This window comes from Pezoporus flaviventris, unplaced genomic scaffold, assembly GCF_033815535.1.
Source record: "Pezoporus flaviventris isolate CSIRO_AGI_PZ_B2104156 unplaced genomic scaffold, CSIRO_AGI_Pfla_v1 ptg000023l, whole genome shotgun sequence".
Lineage (NCBI taxonomy): Eukaryota > Metazoa > Chordata > Aves > Psittaciformes > Psittacidae > Pezoporus > Pezoporus flaviventris.
This window is the reverse complement of record NW_026892571.1, coordinates 5,947,858-5,969,971: the sequence shown is the minus strand read 5'-3', so window position 1 is coordinate 5,969,971 and position 22,114 is coordinate 5,947,858. Positions and strand designations below refer to the sequence as shown.

General features: G+C 54.1%; 2 protein-coding genes across 2 annotated transcripts in view; both read left to right on the top strand.

Moving 5' to 3' along the window:
- LOC133271246 (protocadherin gamma-A2-like) overlaps positions 1 to 22,114 on the top strand; it is an 87,795-nt gene that overhangs the window by 30,200 nt on the left and 35,481 nt on the right. The gene's annotated exons all lie outside the window — the stretch shown is intronic.
- On the top strand, positions 9,198 to 14,910 carry LOC133271240 (protocadherin gamma-A10-like). The gene is made up of 4 exons (XM_061457185.1): positions 9,198 to 11,631; positions 12,942 to 12,948; positions 14,626 to 14,734; positions 14,799 to 14,910. The coding sequence occupies exons 1-4, from the start codon at positions 9,211 to 9,213 to the stop codon at positions 14,908 to 14,910; spliced, it is 2,649 nt and encodes an 882-aa protein (XP_061313169.1). The 5' UTR covers positions 9,198 to 9,210.

Below are 22,114 nucleotides of genomic sequence, written 5' to 3'. Positions count from 1 at the left end.
GCTGAGGGTCTGTTGAAGGGCACAGGAGACACGGGCTGCTCCTTTCCCTGTTCAGTTCTCAGCTATAATACTAATCAATACAAGTTTCATCTTCCCGAAGAATCTTGGCCAAAGCAATGTTACTCCAGCTGTACAGGGAACGCTGGAAGGTCCCTATTGCCTGTTTGTAGGTTGTTTTTAACTGACAGCTTAATTAGGCACATATGACAAATGCCATAAAGGGAGCTTTGGGAGGAGCCAAGTGATTATACATTCTCAACTGAATACCAGAATTAGGTATCTACTGTAACAGTCATGATCAAGAACAGTGTCTAATGATCCATTTGTTTCTGCATGTGCTCGCTTCTCTCAGTACTCCTTGTAATAATCTGAAGGCGGGCAGTTGTCTCTGATAGTGTGGAACATTAGGTCTGGTTTATTTGCCTGCCTCTCATAAATGCCTTTCACGTTTACAGCTGAAAGGGACTTTCATAGACATTTCCTTAAAATGTAACTGGAAAATATGCTTTTGCTTGTTATATAGAGGTAGTGGGAAATCAGATCCATGGTAGAGATGTTCTCTGTGCAACATTTCTTTGGATGGGGTCCGTCTGCAAATGAGAAAGATCAAGGACAATGATGCAAGCTATGAAGGTTTTGAGTCGTCCTGGAGGTGCTGTGTGAGGTACTGGTGGAGACATGGCATGTGTTGTGTTGATTTATCATTTCCCAGGGTTGCTTGCTGGCCTACAAAAAATGAGTCTGAAGGTGTCTTATCTTTGGATGTCTCATATCTCAGAATCCAACTGTCCAAGCTGTGGGTTCATCAGTTTGATTTCCTTTGCATGATCATTTTTTAGCATAGATGTACAATTTACATTAAGCTGTGAGTCGTGTATCTTCCCAGTTGCCATGAGCTGAAGTAGGACGATAGTGTCTTTGCATTAATACTTTGATGACTGGGTCTTTATCAGAGCTGCATATCGTTTATGCATTTGAGAACATTTTAGGTTGCTTCCAAGTAGTGTGACAAGAAATCTCTCTCCATCCATGTTCGGATCCTTTGTCACGTGTTGAACTTCTCTTTCACTGATACCTGTCTGCAAATGTAGCATTCCTTTTGTGTGACAGCTGTGAGATTCCGTCTGTCCAGAGACACAGTAGATGTGGAAGTTTACTGCTGTACAATCTGAAATTCGAACATCAAATATGTACTACAGCCACTTAAGAGAACAGTAGGTGTGAGCAGAAAATGCAAGAAGCTAAATCTGCTGTGTTTTCTCAGAAGAATAAACTGGAGAAAGTGACCCATGATAAGAGCTTTAAACTTACAGCTTCATACTTTTGGGACAAAAATTTGGGTTACTCAGTGATGCCATTTCTTGGTTCATCACATGTTCAGGTTTAGCTGAATTTTTTTCCCTACAAAGGTTGTGTGTGCAATGAGTAAACGTGAATGTGTTCCTTAGTGTGTAGAATGAGATCCACCAACTCTACATAATGGGGTTAGGAAAATGCTGTTTTGTCTGACTCGCACAGGAGCCCCAAGTCCTAAATGGAAGCTCAGCCTGTATTGCCAGACTGTAATGAAACATTCCCGAAAGGAAGTTGGAGAAGGCGAACAATGCAGGGTGATCCAGAGCAGCCTTTGTAGTGCAGGGGAAAAAGTAAGTCCAGAGGAAAGGCCAGCCTGGAAGACAACTGTCTATGAAGGGGCATCTTCATCTCTGCCTTGTGCTACTACTCGGGATTTGGGAAATGAATGTGGCTGATGTCATTCCACTCTGTTTTAATCTGCTGAAAGGATGAGGGAAAAGCCACTAAACCACAACTACAAAAAGTTGTGCAAATGGTGGGGGGAGATTATACCTGTGGTCTGATGGGCACGTAAGTTTTTCGTGCAGTACAAGTAGAAGAGCCACAGAAGTAGTGCTATTTCTGCCTGGCCGGGATAGTTGTGAGGATCACGGAAGAGCTCGTCACAAGAACAATCGAGGCAGGAGATTACCGCTGGCTAGGACTCGATGGCCGCTCCTTATAGCCTGTAACCTCCCTGAGAGCTGGCTTTAGGCAAAGCCGAGCGGCTCCGTGCCTGCAGTGCCGTGAGGAGGCTGCGGGCGCCGCTGTTGACCGAGGAGGAGCGACGGGAAGGGCGGAACGCTCCCGGCAGCCCCGCCCGCTGAGGCGCGGTTAGCTCGCTCGCTCGCTGATTGTCTCGGGTGCCGGGGGTCCCTGCGGTGCGGAGCCCTGCTGCAGCGAGGTAGAGGCGGCGGTGGTAGCTGCCGGGAGTGGCGGTCCGAAGTGGGAGACAGTGCAGCAGCAGGAGGAGGAAGAGGAGGAAGAACAGTGGTCGGCGGCGGGGTGGCGGTGCGGAGCCGGCGGGGCAGCCGCGATGGGCACAGCGGGGAAGCGCTTGGTCCGGCAAGAGCGAGCTGTGCTGTGGGGCGTCCTGATCGCAGCGTGGGACGCGGCTTGGGGGCAGCTGCACTACTCGGTTCCCGAGGAGCTGCCCAAGGGCTCTTTCGTGGGAGACGTTGCCAAGGACCTAGGGCTGGAGGTGCCGGCGCTCCGTGATCGCGGCGTCAGAATAGCCTTCGAAGGTAGGACGCAGTATTTCGCCCTGCACGGGAAAACGGGCCATTTGGTGGCGGCGGAGAGGATAGACAGGGAGCAGCTGTGCGAGAGCGTGCAGCAATGCGTTCTGCGCTGTGAGGTGATCGTGGAGGGGGACATGAAGTTTTATGAAATCGAAGTAGAAATCACTGACATTAACGACAACGCGCCCAGCTTCCGTCAAGCAGAAAATGAACTGAGAATGAGCGAGTTGACAACCCCCGGCTCGCGGTTTCCCCTGGCCGAGGCTGTCGACCCTGATGCGGGCCCGAACTCCCTGCAGCGCTACGAGCTGAGCGGAGACGAGCACTTCTCGCTGGCCGTGCAGGCGGGTCCCGGCGGGGATCAGCGTCCCGAGCTGGTGCTGGCGAAGGCGCTGGACCGGGAGGAGGCGGCGTTCCACGAGCTGGTGCTGAAGGCGAGGGATGGCGGAGTGCCTGCGCGGACGGGCACGGCGCTGATCCGCGTGGTCGTTCTGGACGCCAACGACAACGCGCCCGTGTTCAGCCAGGAGGAGTACACGGTGCGTGTGCCTGAGGACATGCCTGTGGGCTCCCTCCTCGTCACTCTCATGGCCTCGGACCCCGACGATGGGCTGAATGGGTACGTGAAATACTCATTGACGAAAATCACAGAGAAAGCCTCGAAGATTTTCGAGTTGGGCTCTGAGACAGGAGCGCTCACATTGGTAGGCAGTCTGGACTTTGAGGAAGTATCAAAACACGAACTGGAGGTGCAGGCACATGATGGAGGGGGCCTTTTCGACTCTGGGAAAGTCGTGATTACAGTGACAGACGTCAACGATAACGCCCCCAGGATTTCGGTGCGGTCATCGCTGAGCGAGATATCGGAGGACTCGCCATCGGGGACTGTGGTGGCCCTGCTGCACGTGCAGGACAGGGACTCGGGGGCGAACGGCCAAGTGAGGTGCTCGCTGGACGAGGGTTTCCCGTTCCGGTTGCTGAGCTCGCAGGGAAGCTACTACAGTGTGGTGACTTCGGGAGAGTTGGACCGCGAAGCAATATCGGAGTACAACGTGACGGTGCGGGCGGTGGACGGCGGTTCGCCGGTGAAGGAGAGCAGCGCGGTGCTGACGCTGCGGGTGCTGGACGTGAACGACAACGCACCTGTGTTCGCGGAGCCGCGCTACAGCGCCCGGCTGGCAGAGAACAACGCGGCGGGAGCGCTGGTGCTGACGGTGCGGGCGTCGGACGCGGACTGGGGGCAGAACGCGCGCGTGCGGTACCGGCTGTGGGAGGGGCGGGTGAGGGGCTCGCCGCTCTCGTCCTACGTGTCGGTGCAGGCGGAGACGGGCGCGCTGTACGCGCTGCGCTCGTTCGACTACGAGGAGGTGCGCGAGGTGCGGCTGTGGGTGTGGGCGGAGGACGGCGGCTTGCCGGCGCTGAGCAGCAACGCGTCGGTGGTGCTGGAGATCGTGGACGAGAACGACAACGCGCCGCAGGTGCTGTACCCGCCGGCGGCGGCGCCTTCGGCGGCGGTGTCGGGCTGGGCGGGCGTGGAGCTGGCGCCGCGGTCGGCGGAGCCCGGGGCGCTGGTGGCCAAGGTGGTGGCGGTGGACGCGGACGCGGGGCAGAACGCGTGGCTGTCGTACGAGCTGGCCAAGGCGACGGAGCCGGGGCTGTTCCGCGTGGGGCTGCACAGCGGCGAGGTGCGCACGGCGCGCTTCCCGCTGGCCCGCGACGCGGCGCGCCAGAGCCTGGTGGTGGTGGTGAAGGACCACGGGCGGCCGGCGCTGTCGGCCACGGCCACGCTCACGGTGGTGCTGGCCGAGAGCGTGGCCGAGCTGCTCTCGGAGCTGGGCAGCGCGGCGGCGGCGGTGCCGGGCGAGCCGGCCGCCAGCCTCACGCGCTGGCTGGTGCTGGCCGTGGCGGCCGTGTCCTGCCTCTTCCTCGCCTTCCTGCTGCTGCTGCTGGCTTTGCGCCTGCGGCACTGGCGCCGCTCGCAGCTGCTGGCGACGTCGGGCAGTTCCGCCTTGCGCGGCGTGCCGGCCTCCCAGTTTGTGGGCATCGACGGCGTCCGCGCCTTCCTGCACTCCTACTCTCACGAGGTGTCTCTCACCGCCGACTCTCGCAAGAGTCATCTCCGCTTGTCCTCTGGCAGCTGCTGCGACACCCTCCCAGCCCGTCCGCCTCCCGATGAACCCGAGCCTCTTCTCGGGAACGACATTGCGGCCCCTCGCAGCGCGGACCCCTCTGCTCCCTCGGTGAGTTCCTCCTAGGAGCTTTTGTCCGCACAATTTCCTTTTCCGCGTTTCTTCTCTGCCCTTTCCGCGGTAGGTCTCGTGTTCCGTGTGCATCCCGTGGAGCTGTATGGACGAGGAAGACAAAGCTTGTTCGAGCCCCGTTCTGGGTGCTGGTGTTTCTTGCTTTCATTAGGGGAATATGGGCCGGTTGCTCAGGTTCCAGTCTTATGGGGGAGTTGTAAGGGTCGTAGCTGTTGCCGGTGGTACTTTAGTTTGGGCTTGGCTTCATGTTTTACCACGTCTTCAGTGTGTGCCACGCTCTTAAGTGACCTAATCAATCTCTCCTGGACGTCTGTGTCTCTTTTTGAAATCTTGAAGTTTCTGTTCTAAAGTGGTGTGAGCTGACAGCGTTTCCTCATCTTAGTGTAGTGATGCAAAGTGCAGGCAATGCCATCCGAATTGTGAAGGGTTCTCGAAGTGAGTCCTGGGGACTGTGCCCAACTGTAGTATCCTCCAGTGTGAGTTTTGTCTTCCCAAGGAATGGTTGCTAGAAGTGTTAATCCAGCTCTGTGAGGGTGTTCTTGGAGGTTCTTCATGTGTGTTTGTGACAATTTGGTTATGTATTTATGACTAATGTTATAAGGGGATTTTTGGAAGAAGCCAGCTATTATTGCCCACAAATACTTGGACTATATGTACTCTAGGACCCAGTAGGAAGAAGAGCATGTTATGATCCTTTTGATTTTGCATGTGTTAACTTTTTCCCTTGCTCATTGTGATGATCTGAACATCGGCTGTTTTTCTCACAGTATGTTATTTTTTTTTTTGCTTTTCAACACATGGTTTTAATGTTTACAGCTGTAAAGAAATACTTTATTGGGCGTGTTTCATCTTTCCATAGAATGTTTGCTAGAAGACATGTTATTCAATCTTTATGGGTAAGGCCAGGGAGGTTTATCCCGTGTGTTGGTTCGTTGTTGTGGTGTTCCTAATTAACAGCTGAATTACGTACTTGAGAGGTACATGTGGAGGAGAAAAGTGTTTTACCACTTCCACCAAGCCGCATTTCTCTGCGACCTGAGAGGATAACTATCCTCTGACTCATTTGTCTGCAATTCATAGCCATGTAAGTGCCAATGTGACCCTGGGGTGCTGTGTCTATGAACTGCTTTGTTCAATTCCTCTTGCCATCTCTATGTCCCTGTAAGACAGAGATATAGTTTCATCACGGTTGTATAAAGCTTTTCTTGGCCTTGATCAAACTTCAGGTGTTATCAATAGCTCTTGCTCACATGAAGTAACTGCTGATGTATTGCCAGTTTTAAAACTGGTGGGAATGTAGGGGATAGGAAAGTATTTCTGTAATGAATGTCTGCTACTGGGGCTTGTTTTTTGAAGTAAGTGCCAGGAAGTTACTCATTTTATGCACTGTCATGTCCAATACAGCTTTTCCTGGGAATACTTATTTGGCATGGATGTAAATGTTGCATGAAGAGTTGCAGAGTGTATCTGACAAATTGCCTTTGTGCATGACAGTATCTTTGTGCTGATACAGATGACTGAATCATTAACTAACCAGCTAGATATCCTTCTTATGTACCTACTACATATGATATACTTGGAACTGCAGAGCTATGAAGCCTTCACTTCTGCAGTTTTCTCATTTTTGCCTTGTTTTGTCTGATAACCTAAACCCCGGTCTCAGTTTGGCTGATAGTAGAGAGCTGTTCCAATTATCAGGCTGTAGGAATTTCCATCCATTCTGCGAAGGTTTTCTGATGCCAAGAGAAAGATTTTGATGTAGTTCTGTTTCACTAAAAAGTCAAGAAATTACTCTTATTGACTCCTAGTGTACATATGGTCCAAACCAGGGTACAGTTTGTGGAACAACTAAAGGCTGTTAATGCAGAGCAGGGGGAGTGAGAGTCTGGCCTGGAACACAGATGTGTCAACATGCCTTTTGCCTGGTGCCAAAGTCCTGTGCCAGTCATTATATGTTGCTGGTTCGTTGTCCTGAAAGGCAACGGGAGTCCTCTGAGAAAAACATCTGTATAATAACTCTGCATATGGTGGGTGGGTAGAGTGGCTGAGGGGCTGTTGAAGGGCAGAAGAGACATGGGCTGTTCCTTTCCCTGTTTTTGCCCAGTTGTATTATTGGGCAATGCAAGTTTCATCTTCCCAAAGAAGCTTGGCTGAAGACATATTACTCAATGCGGACGGGGAGCCCTGGAAGGTACTTTTTGCATGTTTGCAGGTTGTTGTGATGTTTTAACCGGCAGTAAATGCCATAACGGGAGCTTTGGGAGGAGCCAAGTTATTCATTTCTTACTCAAGACCTGAGTTATGTACCTGCTCTAATAGATACTGATCGAGGAAAGCATGCTACAAGCGTTTTGATTTTTCATGTGTTCACTTTTACCTCTTCTTGTGGTAATAATTTGAAGGTGCATAGTTGTCTCTGATTGTGGGAAATCAGGTTTGTTATATTTTTCTGCGTATCCCATACATGTCTGATATTTACAGCTGTAAAATATAGACTTTAATAGATGTATTTCCTTTAAATATCACTGGAAGAAATGCTCTTTCTTGATATGGAGAGATAGTGAGAAGTCGGATACTATCCATGGTGAGGAAAAGTTGTCTATGCAACTTTTCTTTCGATGGAATCTGTCTGCAGATGAGGACGATCAAGGACAATGATGCAAGTTGTGAAGGGTTTGAAGAGTTTTGGAGTTGCTGTGTGTGAGGAGGTACTGGTGAAAACATGGCCTGTGGTGTGTTGTTTCCCAGGGTTTATTGCTGGCCTACAGAAAATGAGTTTGCAGGTGTCTTATTTTTTGATATCACACTTCTAAACATATAACTGTCCAAGCTATGGGTTCATCAGTTTGCATAATCAGTGACAGAGCATAGACATACAGTTTATGCTGAGCTTTAAGAGTCGTGCATCTTCCAAATTGCCCGTGAGCTGATGTAGGATGATGATGTCTTCACGTTTACTTTGTTTTCTGGGTCTTTATTGGAGCTGCATATCGCTTATGCATATGCAAATATTTTACATTGCTTCCGAGTAATATTATGAGGAGAGAAACCTGTCTCCCTGCATCCATGTTGGGATCCTTTCTCACAGTTATGTGTTGAGCTTCTCTTTCACTGCTGTTTGCAAATGTAGTTTTCCTTTTGTGTGAGATTTGGGCAGGGTGAGAAATTCTGTCTGCACATAATGTAAAAGTTTACTGCGGTATAATTTGAAACACAAACTTCAGATACATACTTCAGCCTCCTAAGACAGAATTGTAGGTGTGAGCAGAAAGAATGAGAAGCTAAAAGGGAATCTGGTGTGTTTTCTCAGAAGAATAAGCTGAAGAAAGTGCCCCATGATAAGGCCTTTAAACTTACAGCTTCATACAGAAAAATTTCGGTTAGTGATGTCATTTCTTGGTTGTGTTGTGTGCAATGTTAAACATGAAGGTGGTTCGTTAGTGTGTAGAATGAAATGCACCAACTCTGCATAACAGAGTTGAGAAAATGGTGTTTTATTGTGTGAGTCCTAGAGGAGCCCCAAGTCCTAAATGGAAGTGCAGCCTCGAGTGTCAGGATGTATTGAAACGTTCCCTAATGGGAGAATGAGAACAATCAGCATGATCCAGAGCTGCCTCTGGAGGGGGAAAACAACAGGGTCCAGAGGAAGGACCAGCCTGGAGTACAACAGTCGTTGAATAGGCATCTTCATCTGTGTGCTATTACTCAGGATTTGGGAAATTAATGTGGCTGATGTCAATCCAGTCTGATAGTTTAGATCTTCTGAAAGGCTGAGGGAAAAGTATTTCAGGAGCAACGACTTCAAAAAGTTGTGCAAATGGTGGGGGAGATTGTGCCTGCGGACTGATGAGCACATAAATATACACGTAAGTGGTAGAATTAGCAAGGACACGGGAGGCTTGTTATTTCTGCCTGTCCGGGATGGCCGCAAGGATCACGGAAGAGCTCGTGTCGTGAGCAGCCGAGGCAGAAGATTACCACAGGCTAGGACGCAATGGCTGCTCCGTGTCGCCAGTGCTGTCCCCGCGAGCTGGCCGAGGGCAAGGCCGGGAGAGCAGCGCTCGGCATCGCTCGGTGCCTGCAGTGCCGGGAGGAGGCTGCGGGCGCCGCTGTTGATCTAGGAGGAGCGAGAGGAAAGCCGGAACGCTGCCGGTAGCCCCGCCTGCTGCGGCCCGGTTAGCTCGCTCTCTCATCGGCGGCCAGACGGTATGTGAGCGTCTCCGCACCGCGGAGACGTCCTGCAGCGGGGCGTAGAGGTTTCGGCATCGGCCGGAAGCGGAGACACGGACCGGGTCAAGGAGCAGAAGCCGGAAGACTGGTCAGAGTCAAGGAGCTGCGTGAGTCGGAGCGGGGCCGGAGGGACTGCGGCGGAGATGAGCACGGGAGGAAGGCGCTGGAGCCGGCGGGAGCGAGCCCTGATCTGGACCATCCTGGTGGCAGTGTGGGACGCGGCGTGGGGGCAGCTGCACTACTCGGTTCCCGAGGAGCTGCCCAAGGGCTCCTTCGTGGGAGACGTGGCTAAGGACCTGGGGCTGGAGCTACCAGCGCTCCACGACCGCGGCATCCGAGTCGTCTCCGAAGGCAGAACGCAGTATTTCTACCTGCACGGGAAAACGGGCCATTTGCTGACAGCGGAGAGGATAGACAGGGAGCAGCTGTGCCGGTTGGTGGAGAAATGTGTGCTGCGATGTGAAGTGATAGTAGATGGGGATATGCAGGTTTACGACATCGAAGTGGAGATCACAGACATTAACGACAACGCACCGAGCTTCCGACAAGCAGAAAAAGAACTGAGAATGAGCGAGACGACAGCCCCCGGCTCGCGGTTTCCCTTGGTCGGGGCTCACGACCCTGACGCGGGCCCGAATTCCCTGCAGCGCTACGAGCTGAGCGGCGACGAACACTTCTCGCTGGCCGTGCAGGCGGGTCCCGGCGGGGATCAGCGTCCCGAGCTGGTGCTGGCGAAGGCGCTGGACCGGGAAAAGGCGGCGTTTCACGAGCTGGTGCTGAGGGCGAGTGATGGCGGAGAACCTGCGCGGACCGGCACGGCGCGGATCAGCGTTACGGTGCTTGACGCCAACGACAACGCGCCCGTGTTCAGCCAGGAGGAGTACACGGTGCGTGTGCCCGAGGACATGCCTGTGGGCTCCGTCCTCGTTACTCTCACGGCCTCTGACGCTGACGAGGGGTTGAACGGACACGTGAAATACATTTTCCATAAAATTTCATACGGGGCGTCGGAACTTTTCCATTTGGACTCTGAGACTGGAGAAATATCCCTGAAAGAAAATTTGGACTTTGAGGAAGTATCCACACATGAATTAGAGGTGCAGGCACTCGACGGAGGAGAGCTTTTCGATGCAGCGAAAGTCGTGATAACAGTGACAGACGTCAACGACAACTACCCCGAGATTTCAGTGCGATCGTTTCTGAGCGAGATATCGGAGGACTCGCCATCGGGGACGGTGGTGGCTCTGCTGCACGTGCAGGACAGGGACTCGGGGGTGAACGGCCAGGTGCGGTGTTTGCTGGACGAGGGTGTCCCATTCCGGTTGCGGAGCTCGCAGGGAAGCTACTACCGCCTAGTGACGGCAGTAGAGCTGGACCGCGAGAAGGTGTCGGAGTACAACGTGACCGTGCGGGCGGTGGACGGCGGGTCGCCGGTGAAGGAGAGCAGCGCGGTGCTGGCGCTGCGGGTGCTGGACGTGAACGACAACGCGCCGGTGTTCGCGGAGCCGCGCTACAGCGCCCGGCTGGCAGAGAACAACGCGGCGGGAGCGCTGGTGCTGACGGTGCGGGCAACGGACGCGGACTGGGGGCAGAACGCGCGCGTGCGGTACCGGCTGTCGGAGGGGCGGGTGAGGGACGCGCCGCTCTCGTCCTACGTGTCGGTGCAGGCGGAGACGGGCGCGCTGTACGCGCTGCGCTCGTTCGACTACGAGGAGGTGCGCGAGGTGCGGCTGTGGGTGTGGGCGGAGGACGGCGGCTTGCCGGCGCTGAGCAGCAACGTGTCGGTGGTGCTGGAGATCGTGGACGAGAACGACAACGCGCCGCAGGTGCTGTACCCGCCGGCGGCGGCGCCTTCGGCGGCGGTGTCGGGCTGGGCGGGCGTGGAGCTTGCGCCGCGGTCGGCGGAGCCCGGGGCGCTGGTGGCCAAGGTGGTGGCGGTGGACGCGGACGCGGGGCAGAACGCGTGGCTGTCGTACGAGCTGGCCAAGGCGACGGAGCCGGGGCTGTTCCGCGTGGGGCTGCACAGCGGCGAGGTGCGCACGGCGCGCTTCCCGCTGGCCCGCGACGCGGCGCGCCAGAGCCTGGTGGTGGTGGTGAAGGACCACGGGCGGCCGGCGCTGTCGGCCACGGCCACGCTCACGGTGGTGCTGGCCGAGAGCGTGGCCGAGCTGCTCTCGGAGCTGGGCAGCGCGGCGGCGGCGGCGCCGGGCGAGCCGGCCGCCAGCCTCACGCGCTGGCTGGTGCTGGCCGTGGCGGCCGTGTCCTGCCTCTTCCTCGCCTTCCTGCTGCTGCTGCTGGCGTTCCGCCTGCGGCACTGGCGCCGCTCGCAGCTGCTGGCGACGTCGGGCAGTTCCGCCTTGCGCGGTGTCCCGGCCTCGCAGTTTGTGGGCATCGACGGCGTCCGCGCCTTCCTGCACTCCTACTCGCACGAGGTGTCTCTCACCGCTGACTCTCGCAAGAGCCATCTCCGCTTGTCCTCAGGCAGCTGCTGCGACACCCTCCCGGCCCGTCCGCCTCCCGACGAGCCCGCGCCGCTGCTCGGGGAGGACTTTGCCTCTCTCCCGGTGAGTTCCTTTCAGGTGCTTTCCTCCTCTCCACTTTCTTTCTCGCGCTGCTTCTCTGCCCTTTCCCCGATGATTCCTTTTCCCGTGTTTCGTGTGCCGGTGGGGCGTTGGTTGTGGAGATGCTTCGTGTTTTTATAAGGCACCAATTCGTTTTTCTCTCTTGCCGTATTTAATACGAGATTCTTGGTAGTCATGACTCATCTGAAAAACTCGCTCTAATATGAAACGGAAATTTGCGTCATTAGTATTGTCAGGTTTATTCTCAACAGAAACTGTTTTAGTAGAGTTGGAAATGGAACGTCATCTGCCCCGGTTAGAAATTTCCGTGATAGGTTAATATTTTATGTATTTTAGGCAGCTTTCTTGCTTGTTTCATTGTATTACCTGTTTGCACGTGTTGTACCACTTCATCTTTTATCGTTTGTTTTTATCAGTTGAAGGCAGTGTGTGAGAGATGGAGCTTTCTACATTTTTAATAGCGGTACTCATTAGTTTCTCTTTTTCTGTGCTTCTTACCAGCCAGAGTGGTTTTACGTATAGGATGGGACTATTGCAAAAACAATGGTTTTATGTTAACTGCGTGTTGAGGTGTTTTGTCCGTCTTTGCTTTCACATACTTCTTAGTCTTCCCTTGTGGTACATCTTTTTTATTTAACTGCCTTTATTTGGGAGGAATATAAGCTGTTGTTGGAAATGAAACCCTTCTCTGGGTTGGGTCTTGGTCTTGTCTCGTGTTCCTCACACACAGGGTGTTCCTCAGCCAGTAGTGACAGCACTTTCTATATTGCATCCCAGAATTAAGACACTGGATGTGCTTCTTCCTCAACCAGAAGCCCCTTCACAGGCATCCCTACGAATTCCTTGTTGCTTGTGGAAATTTCCTTCGTTGGTTCAAAAGTGAGCTCCATGCTCTGGATTGAGGAAGACTGAAGAAGAGCGAAATTAGTTACTAGCAATTGTTACATTCCAAAATACATGTGTACATGAACATGGTGGTGACCCAGCACTGTGCTCTTCAAAACATGGAGAGTTGAAGAACTGGATGTTCCCAGACTGAGCCTTGTGTCTGTAGACTCCACAAACCACTTCTTAGACCTCCAAACTATGGGTGAAGTACTACAGAGAGTATTGTAGCGGTTCCTTTTGGGCTGCACTGCAGTGTGGCAGTTCAAGACATGTGAAGATACTCTTGCTGTGAAAGGTTATTTTGTGATTTTATGTTGCCTTACAGCTTGTTTCATACCATTATCCCTGGTGTAGCAGCGCTGGGTCTATGTTTAAAATCTGCTTTCTCCTGTGCTCCTTACCAGCTGCTGGGTACATCCAGAGTCTTATTGCACATGGAATGATTTTGTGAGAGTGAGCTTGTTTCCCACGAGAAGCCTCTTTGCAGAGCTACCTTGTGGCCTCCTCTGCCAAATGAGAGTTGATCTCCAAGTGATCGTTGCTGTCCTGTGGTCACTTTGTATCTACTTTACCGCTCCTCATTGTGTCTTTTACGATCGGGTATAGTTAGAGGTAGCAGGGTAGCTGAGGGTGTAGCAATAGTATGTCCTAATGTTTCTAATGCTGATACAATGTTCTTGTTTATCACTATTGCCTTACAACATAGTTTTCACTTAATATTTGTAAAAAAAAAGTAAGCACACCTTAGGAATGCAATGCAAGAAACGTTAAGGAAGATCAGCATTCTGCATAAATATCTGCTCGGTATCGGTAGGTAGCCCTCTTGCATGTGTCTCTCCACCTGAAGAAGAGTGTGGCTGCTTCTTTGTGACAATGGTCGTGTTGGTGAGGAAGAGCCTATTCTCAGAGCGATGTTGTGGCTGTGATTAAGGACTGCTACAGTGGAATAAGCTTGTGAAGGAGAAACTGAGTCCTGTAGACAGTCTCTTTGTACCATCTAAGAGAGCTGCCAGAATGGCATAATAGGAAGCTGAGTTATCAGCAGGTTCAGTGAATGAGCACAATAGCCATCCATGCTGTCATCTCTTGTCCAGAGCAATAGGAGTATTAGGAAAATCTGCTGTTCCTGTAGTTTCAAAACCCGTGGTCTTGTAGCACTTCATATGGCTCAGGTGGTGATAATGTGCCCCTCTCTCTCCATGGTCATGAACCAAGATGTGGTGGTTTACAGAGTCTTGCATTATGTGATTTCCTTCGGCTGTTGTGAAGAGGTGGTGTTACTTGTACAAACAGGCACTGAGGAGGATCAACTACTTTTTCATAGACGATACACTTGCGGGTTTTATCCTTTCCATTTGCAGAGCACCCCACACCTGGGGTGTTTTGTGTATTGTCGGTGCAAAGAACATGCTGCTGTGTTTGTGTCATGGGTGAACTGTATTCTCCATTGCTGCCCTCCTGACTTTTCTTCTTGCGACTTTTGTTGTATTCTTTTCTGCAAGTCTATGCCTACCCTGGGAAGGATAACTTGGACAGCACATGTCCCAGACACCACGGGCATCACCAGCGAGTACACCACTCTTTACAATTCTTAGAATTGCACAGTTAATTGAGGTCTCCTTGGCCATGGGGACCTTTTCGCTGCCCGTCCATGTTTTTAGATCGTGCTAGTTTTCCCCCATCTCAGCCATTCTGAGAGGTATATAAGATAAAAGGGATATAAGTAATTGGAGGTTCTGGTGCTTCCTTTACACAACAGCTCCCCCTTTGAAGTATTTTGTAGCTGCTGCTTCACAAAGCTCGTAGAAATTAAATTGCTGAAGAAAGACAACCTGCAGCAGTAGTAGAAGCTGTTGGAATATGTCAGATATTTGCTGTGCAGTGTACGTGCTTGAACTCACCTGTACTTACCTGTGCTTGCTGTACGAGGTTTGCGCGCTGCTCCGCTGCTTGGTAACGCGTTCCCCAACCAGACCCGTAATTTCCCCAACTGAACAGAGCTGCTTGGTTCTCCTTCCCCCGGGTGTGAGAAACCCCGAACTGAAGGATGAGAGTTTTTTGGTGGCCGATGGCGCCGACTGCTGGTAGCCGCTGACAGCGTGATTCAGAGCGTAGAGACCGGATCACCGCGCGGCCATCACCCGGCTGCGGCGGCGTCGCGGCGCCTCCGGGTGCCGCTGTTGGCCAACGCGGAGCGGTACTGGAGCCGGAGCGGGAGCCACCGCAGCGTCCTGCCCCCGCAGACTCTCGCTCTCCCGTAGCTGGCCACAGCGGCAGCGGCACAAGCAGCAAAGGCGAGAGGCGACGCTGGCAGTAGCGGCGTCAGAGCCGACGCCGAGCTCGCTGCCCTTCGGCAGCCCCTGCTTCCGCTGAGGAAAGGGGCTGGAAGGGGAGACGAAGTGAGCGCTGCCGACAATGGCGAGCAGGCAGAGGCAAGGGCAGAGCCGGCGGCCATCAGCCGGGCGAGTGCTTCTGCCCACTTTGCTGCTGTACCTGTGCTGCCGTGCGGCGCCGGAGCGGCTCCGCTATGTCATTCCTGAGGAGCTGGGCAGAGGCGCACTGGTGGGGCACCTGGCGCGGGACCTGGGGCTGAGCCCGGCAGAATTGCCGGCACGCAAGCTGCGGCTGAGCGCCGCGAAGCAATACTTTACCGTGAGTGGGGAGAACGGGAACCTGTACGTGAGCGAGAGACTGGACCGGGAGGAGATGTGCGGAGAGTCGGCGTCCTGCTCCATCAGTTTCGAGGCGCTGGTGCAGAACCCGCTCAACGTTTTCCACGTGGACGTAGCAATCCAGGATGTGAACGACAACGCGCCGCGGTTTCCACAAGACAGTTTCCACCTGGAGATCAATGAGTTAACTTCTCCCGGCGCCCGGTTTTACTTGGGCATGGCGGAAGACGCAGACGTGGGCAGCAACTCGCTGCAGAGCTACAAGCTGGAAGCCAACGAATACTTCGCAGTGGAGGTGAAGGAGAGGAAGGACGGCCGCAAATTCGCGGAGCTGGTGCTGCTTCGGGCGCTGGATCGGGAGAGAGAACAGAGCCTGCGGTTGGTGCTGACGGCGGTGGACGGCGGGGACCCGCCCCGGAGCGGCACCGCCCAGCTCTGCATCAACGTCACCGATATCAACGACAACGCCCCCGTGTTCGCGCAGGAGCGGTATCGAGTGAGCGTGCGGGAGGATGCACTGCCGGGATCGACGGTGCTGAACGTGTCCGCCTCCGACGCCGACGCTGGCATCAACGCCCGCATCACGTACGGCTTTGGGAAAATGCCGCCTAAGGTGCTTCAGAAGTTCATGGTGGATGCGGAGAGCGGGAGGATCACGCTGCAGGAGGCGCTGGACTTTGAGGATACGCGTTCGTTCAGCCTGGCAGTGGAAGCGAGGGACGGGGGTGGGCTGTTGGCGCACTGCGAGGTGGAGGTGGAGGTGCTGGACGTGAACGACAACACGCCCGAAATCACGGTGCTGTCGGTGTCGAGCCCGGTGCCGGAGGATGCTCCGTCCGGCACAGTGGTTGCCGTGCTGAACGTGAAGGACCCGGACTCCGGGAAGAATGGTCAGGTGTGGTGCGAGCTGTCGGGCGAGGCGCCGCTGTCGCTGGCGGCGTCGTCGGGCGGCTCGTACAAGGTTGTGACGGCGAGCGCGCTGGACCGGGAACAGAAGTCCGAGCACCGGGTGACGGTGGTGGCGAGGGACCGGGGCAGCCCGGCGCTCTCGAGCAGCACGGTGCTGGTGCTGGAGGTGTCGGACGTGAACGACAACGCGCCGGTGTTCGAGGAGGCCGCCTACAGCGCCTACGTGGCGGAGAACAACGCGGCGGGCGAGCTGGTGCTGCACGTGAGGGCGCGGGACGCGGACGCTGGCAGCAACGGGCGCGTGAGGTACTCGTTGGAGGGCGGCAGCGCGGGCGCGGCGCCGTACGTGTCGGTGGAGGCGCAGAGCGGCGCAATGTACGCGCAGCGCTCCTTCGACTACGAGCAGTGCCGAGAGTTCGCGGTGGTGGTGCGGGCGCAGGACGGAGGGGAACCAGTGCGGAGCTCGACGGCGACGGTGCGCGTCTTCGTGTTGGACCGCAACGACAACGCGCCGCGGGTGCTGTGGCCGGCGCCGGTCCCCGGAAAGGACCCGGGATCGCCCCCCTTCGAGATGGTGCCTCGGTCGGCTGAGGCCGGGTACCTGGTGGCCAAGGTGGTGGCGGTGGACGCGGATGCGGGGCGCAACGCCTGGCTGTCGTACGAGCTGGTGCAGGCGCCGGAGCCGGCGCTGTTCCGCGTGGGGCTGCACAGCGGCGAGGTGCGCACGGCGCGGGCCGTGTCGGACAGGGACGCGGCGAAGCAGCGGCTCGTGGCCGTGGTGAAGGACCACGGGCAGCCGGCGCTGTCGGCCACGGCCACGCTGCACGTGGTGCTGGCCGAGAGCTTGCAGGAGGCGCTGCCGGAGCTGAGCGAGAGAGATGCTGTGTCCGAGCTGACATCTGATCTAAATCTCATTCTTGTAGTGGCACTCGCTGCCGTGTGCTGCTTGTTCTTTTTCACAGTCATTTTGATATTGTTCTTTAAATGCCGACGGTCGAGGAGCCCTCCCGTTTTTATTACTTCTGATAAAGAAATGTATTCCACCCTGGGCTCAAAAGCACCGTACAACTACTGCAGCAGCACTTTGCCCTTGCCCTACTCCTATGAGGTGTGTTTAGCCTCCGAGTCGGGACAGAAGGATTTTACATTTGTGAGACCAGCGGCAGCGGCGCTGTCTGACCATCTCCTAGACCGGGAACCTGGCTCAGGCACTGACTCTGGCAAAGACCCTTCTAGCCCTGGGAGCTCGACACAGGTAAGTTTCTGTCCTGGGATCCCTCTCTGTCGGCTTGTGTGAATCTTCGGGCTTGTGTGAAATCTTCCTCTGCTGTCCGCTCAGAGATGAGTGGGCAACCGGCAGAGCTCAACATCGCCTCTGGGAGCACTGCTCAATAGCTTGGGAGGGTCTGTGCAAGTTTTGGGGGGCACATGGGCCCCGGACTTTTCCATTTTACCTGCCCAATCTCGTCAGCGATTTGTCGTTTGTGCCCCGAGGCGCAACACAATGTTGTCAGTACTGCTGTCTGTCCTACTCCTAGCGCAAGTTTCACCGAGCCGGGGTGGTGAGTGGATGCAGGGTGGAGCGGGGCCAAAAATGTCTTGAGGTCCGAGGCTGAGGCAGCCCTTTCGTCTTGGTGTAGTGACTGCTTCCTTTATTATCTCAGCCAGATCTGTTTTCCTGTGATAACGATGTGTAATCTATCCCGGCGTGATTCGTTCAGTGAGGCAGCAACTCTGTTCCCGGGTTTTGCCAACTTGTTTAGTTGCTTTTGGTGTTTTTTTTTTTTCCTACTCTGAACCTCTCAAAAGGAAGATGGCACACCCGTGACTTACCATATCCCCGCCGTCTGGGGAACCGGGGTTGGTGCCTCACTGTAGCTCTGAATCCAGAGCAGAGCAGAAAATGCTTTGGGTTTGCTGCTGCCACCGGCTTCAGCAGAGCCGGGAATAACACCATTGACCTGCTTTGGCTGGGATTTGGCTTGAACCCGTCCCCGAAGGAATTCCTGATGTAGGGAAAATGCGTTTTTCCCCTTAAACTGTCACATGTTTCCACTTCTCTCTCTCCAAATGGTGAGAGCAATGGAACAATATCTGGAGCAATTTCATTTCTGGAGCAGTGAAGCATCACTTTCAATGTTCGGGCTTCCTGTCAAAGTAAGGGAGAAGTAATGTCTGCAGATTAGCCAAAATATATGGAAATGTTCGGTCTTCCATGCCTTTCCTGAGATCTTTGCTGTACTCAGCTCTCCGCTGCTTGGCCGTTCTGCTATTGTTGGGATTAGGCGGACCAGGTACTCTGAATAGGGGTTGTGTGTGCATACATGAGAAACACCTTAAGAATTGTGGTACTCGTGGTAGACAAAATTACTCAGTAAACTGTGTTTAGGAAAGACGAGAAACGGACAGTGCTTGGGAAAAAAGATTTAGGGCTTTCAGAGAAAATGGGTGGCTGAATGCTGTTTCAAAATTTGCCTCAGTGCAAGCTGCGGATTTTCTACTCTTTAGAATATATATAAGAAAAGTAATTGGGATTTGGTTGCATAAGGACCTATGAGAAATGAGCTCAAAGCGCTGTGAGCCCGCAGACGTAATGTGTTACAGAAGCGCTCCAAAAAGGATAGAGAGGAATAACATGTACTTACGTGCATGATGCAGCTGCGGTGGTTAAAGCATACAATTTTCTTTCTGTCTTTAAATTGCTCCGAAATTAAATTCTATTAAAATACAGCGTTAGATGACTAACGTTGGATATTACCAGCGTGGTGCCTATACTTTTATCACATTCTGTGGACTGGTGATAAGAATGCTAAGTAGCCCTGATAGGATTTATTACTCGCAGGGTTTATTCAGTAGGAAAGGAAATAGCATGCAGAGAGGAAAGACTGTGCCGACCCGTTTGATACTGCATCTGCGGGCAGATCCTGCCCGCTCACGGCAAGTAAAAGGACTGTACGGAGCGAGGACAGAATCAAGGTCCCTGTGTCGTGTCTCCCACGTTGGTCTGGGTTAATTGCAGCCCTTCCACGTTGCAGCCATGACAAGCAGCGGGGTAACAGAAATGCAGCCACTGCGTTTCCGAATGATACGGAGAAAACTCCGGGAACAAACTCGCCAACAAAGTTTTCAAGTTGACAAGCAGGTATTCTTTATTGCGGAGCCGGGAGACACGGGGGATAGCTCCACCTAGCGTGTATCACCCCAATTGCCACACAAGCCGTCCTTTTATAGCCGCTGGGCACACATACATATTCACGAGGCTACGTATGGATTACATCATTTTCCAGAGAGTTCCTCGCATGCGTACAGAATTGTGGTGGTGGTCTCTGAGGGTCGTTTACTTCCTCCAACAATCTTCAGCACTTCTGGCAGCCTTTGAAGCACGCGCAGTAGATGCTCATATCAGTTTAGTTGGTTCGTTAGCACCAGAGACGTAATAATCCTTCTATCCTCCTACTCATCAGTTAGTTTAACTGTAGCCCATCCTGGACCCCTGCCGTTCCCAGATGCTCCTTATCCCTGTGTCCTGTTCTTCTAGACTGTTTTTTCTTAAAACTATGTCAACTATAACGATTTATCTTGTGAGAATTCTCAGTATGTTCTCTAGCTGCACTCTCTATATTTTTTTTTCTCTATGTATCACGCACCTCAGTAATTTTCCATTGCTACGTTACAAAGCCTTCAAACTTAACATTACTTAAAACTAATTCTAAAGATTTCTATATTCCATTTTGTGATTGCGCCTCCCCCTTTGTCGCAAATTCCCCCCTTTTTCTATCCTTTTGCAAATTTTTGCAACTTTTTTTTTTCATATATTCCCATTACCATCAAAAGTCTTTTTGAAATAATTTCCCATTTCTACTTGGTGCTTTATTTCATTCCTTTTCCAATCTCCATAATTTATCATAGACCATTTACAACACCAGAGGGAACACTGTATCCTATCACAAGTAATCAATATCAACATAACATCAATATTCCTGCAACCAGTTGCCTCAACCAGGAGAGACTGGGTAACCATGAAGTTAACTTTTTCCATATTTCTTCAAAACCCCAGGAGGTGTCATCCATGGCCATTTCATGAAATGTCTTACGAAACAGGTTTGCAGGAGAGCCTTGTCTTTTCTCTCGGTCTGCGAATGAACTCCTGGGAGCTCCTTTCCAGCCCGAATTATTTCCCAGACATCGCCATCCTTTCCTTATCTGTCTCGGCTGTGGGAGGACACTTAGACGCTGTTTCTTGGCCACAGCCGCCATTGACATTGCTCTGGCGCGCCCTTATCAAGCTTCCTTGTTCCTTTCCCACCGTGATAGCTGAGCAGTTACGCAGGTGATGGAAAAACAACCTGAAATTACAGTAGTTTTATTCATATGAGCACTCGAAACCAGCCGCAACCGCAGGCTGGCATCCCGGGAATTGTCTGTTTCTTGCCCAGGCGCTGCCGGTGCCGTGGTTCACGCAGTGCCGTGAACCTGCTGGACTGTTGTTGTACGGGAACGGGAACCGCTCCCTACCCCGGCGAACCAGACCGTGCATTTCCCTGCGTCTGGCTGGTAGGAACAGGTACCACAGAGCAAGCTGGGAGGCGGTGAGAGCAGGAGGGCGTATTAAACCGAGAACTTTACGATTTGTAGGGAAAGATGCCTGCGGGTACAGTGACGGGGCATGGAGGGGGCACCTGGGGAGCGTACAGGAGGTGCCGGTCCCAGGTGCTCCTGGGAACCCCGCAGCAGGAGCTGCCCTGCGGGGTGACTGTGCTGCGGCCGGAGCAGCTGCTCATCACTCGGCAGCACTAAATCTGTGTCGTTTTACCGGCTACGCTGCTTTGGCGGCCCAAAGGCTCGACGCCGTGAGGTGTCAGGAAGGATCTGACCAAACGCTTGGGTGGCAGGACCGGCATTCTGAAGGTCCCGAAGGACACGGAGCTGGATTTCTCCGGCGCCCTGTGTACTCCGGCAGACCCTCTTCACCTTCCCTTCTTGTTCCCGCTGCTTCTTTCCAGCGAGGTTTTCCCGGGACATCCCCCACCCTCCCCCGTTTCCATCCCTCTCTTTCTGGCGTCATCCTTTCCACTATCTCTTACACCTTCCTTCCCGCACACGGCAGTCCCCGTGCCCTTTCTACACTGCCTCTCTCAGCCCGGCTGTCCTTATCAGCCGGGTTTCTCACAGGGATCCTCTTTCCCTTCGGGGTCAACGGGCCGGAGCAGCGCTGCCCTCGGGCCGGGGCTGCCGCGCTCCCTCTCGGCGAGCGCTGCCCCTCGGCGGGGTTCCGGTAGCCCTGCGCTCCCGTGCAGTTATTGGCCAGGACTGTGTGTGCCGCTGTCGGCCAATGGAGCTGGGGGGATCTGCCGGCCCGGCCCCGCTTGGAGCCGGGATGAGGCGCAGACGGTCTCAGAGAGAGCCCGGGAAGGAGTCGCGGCGCAGCCCGGAAAGCAATGCCCGTCCTCCTGCCGCCGCCGCTTCCCGGGGCGCGCTGGGCAGCGGCATGACGGGGCGAGCTGAGGATTTCTAGCCGGGGCGGGGGGACGAAGAGGTGAGCGCGGCCGTCCTGTGCGATGAACGGCGTTGCTGTAAGGAGCCGCGGGGTGACGACGGGGCAGGTACTGAGCCTCTTGCTTTTGTTCGGCGTTTCCGATTGGGTTTCCGCCGCTATTCGCTATGCGATTCCCGAGGAGGCGCGGAGAGGCTCCGCGGTGGGAAACGTGGTAGCCGACTTGGCGTTGGACCTGGAGCGGCTGCCGGGACGCCGGCTGCGGGTGGTGTCCGGCGGCAGCAAGAAGTACTTCGGGGTGGATCTGGCGAGTGGCGCGCTGCTGGTGAGCGAGCGGATCGACCGGGAGGAGCTGTGCGGAGCGCTCTCTCCCTGCTCCCTCAGCTTTGAGATCGTGGTGGAAAACCCGCTGGAGCTGTACAGCGGCGCCGTGGAGATCCAGGACATCAATGACAACGACCCGGTTTTTCCCAGCAGCCAGGCGAGGCTGGAAATCAGCGAG

Coding starts and splice junctions, on each gene's coding strand:
- LOC133271240 (XM_061457185.1), top strand. CDS start 9,211: ATGAGCACGGGAGGAAGGCGCTGGAGCCGGCGGGAGCGAGCCCTGATC. Junction 14,735..14,798: donor CTGTTGGCCAACGCGGAGCG/GTACTGGAGCCG, acceptor GCTCTCCCGTAG/CTGGCCACAGCGGCAGCGGC.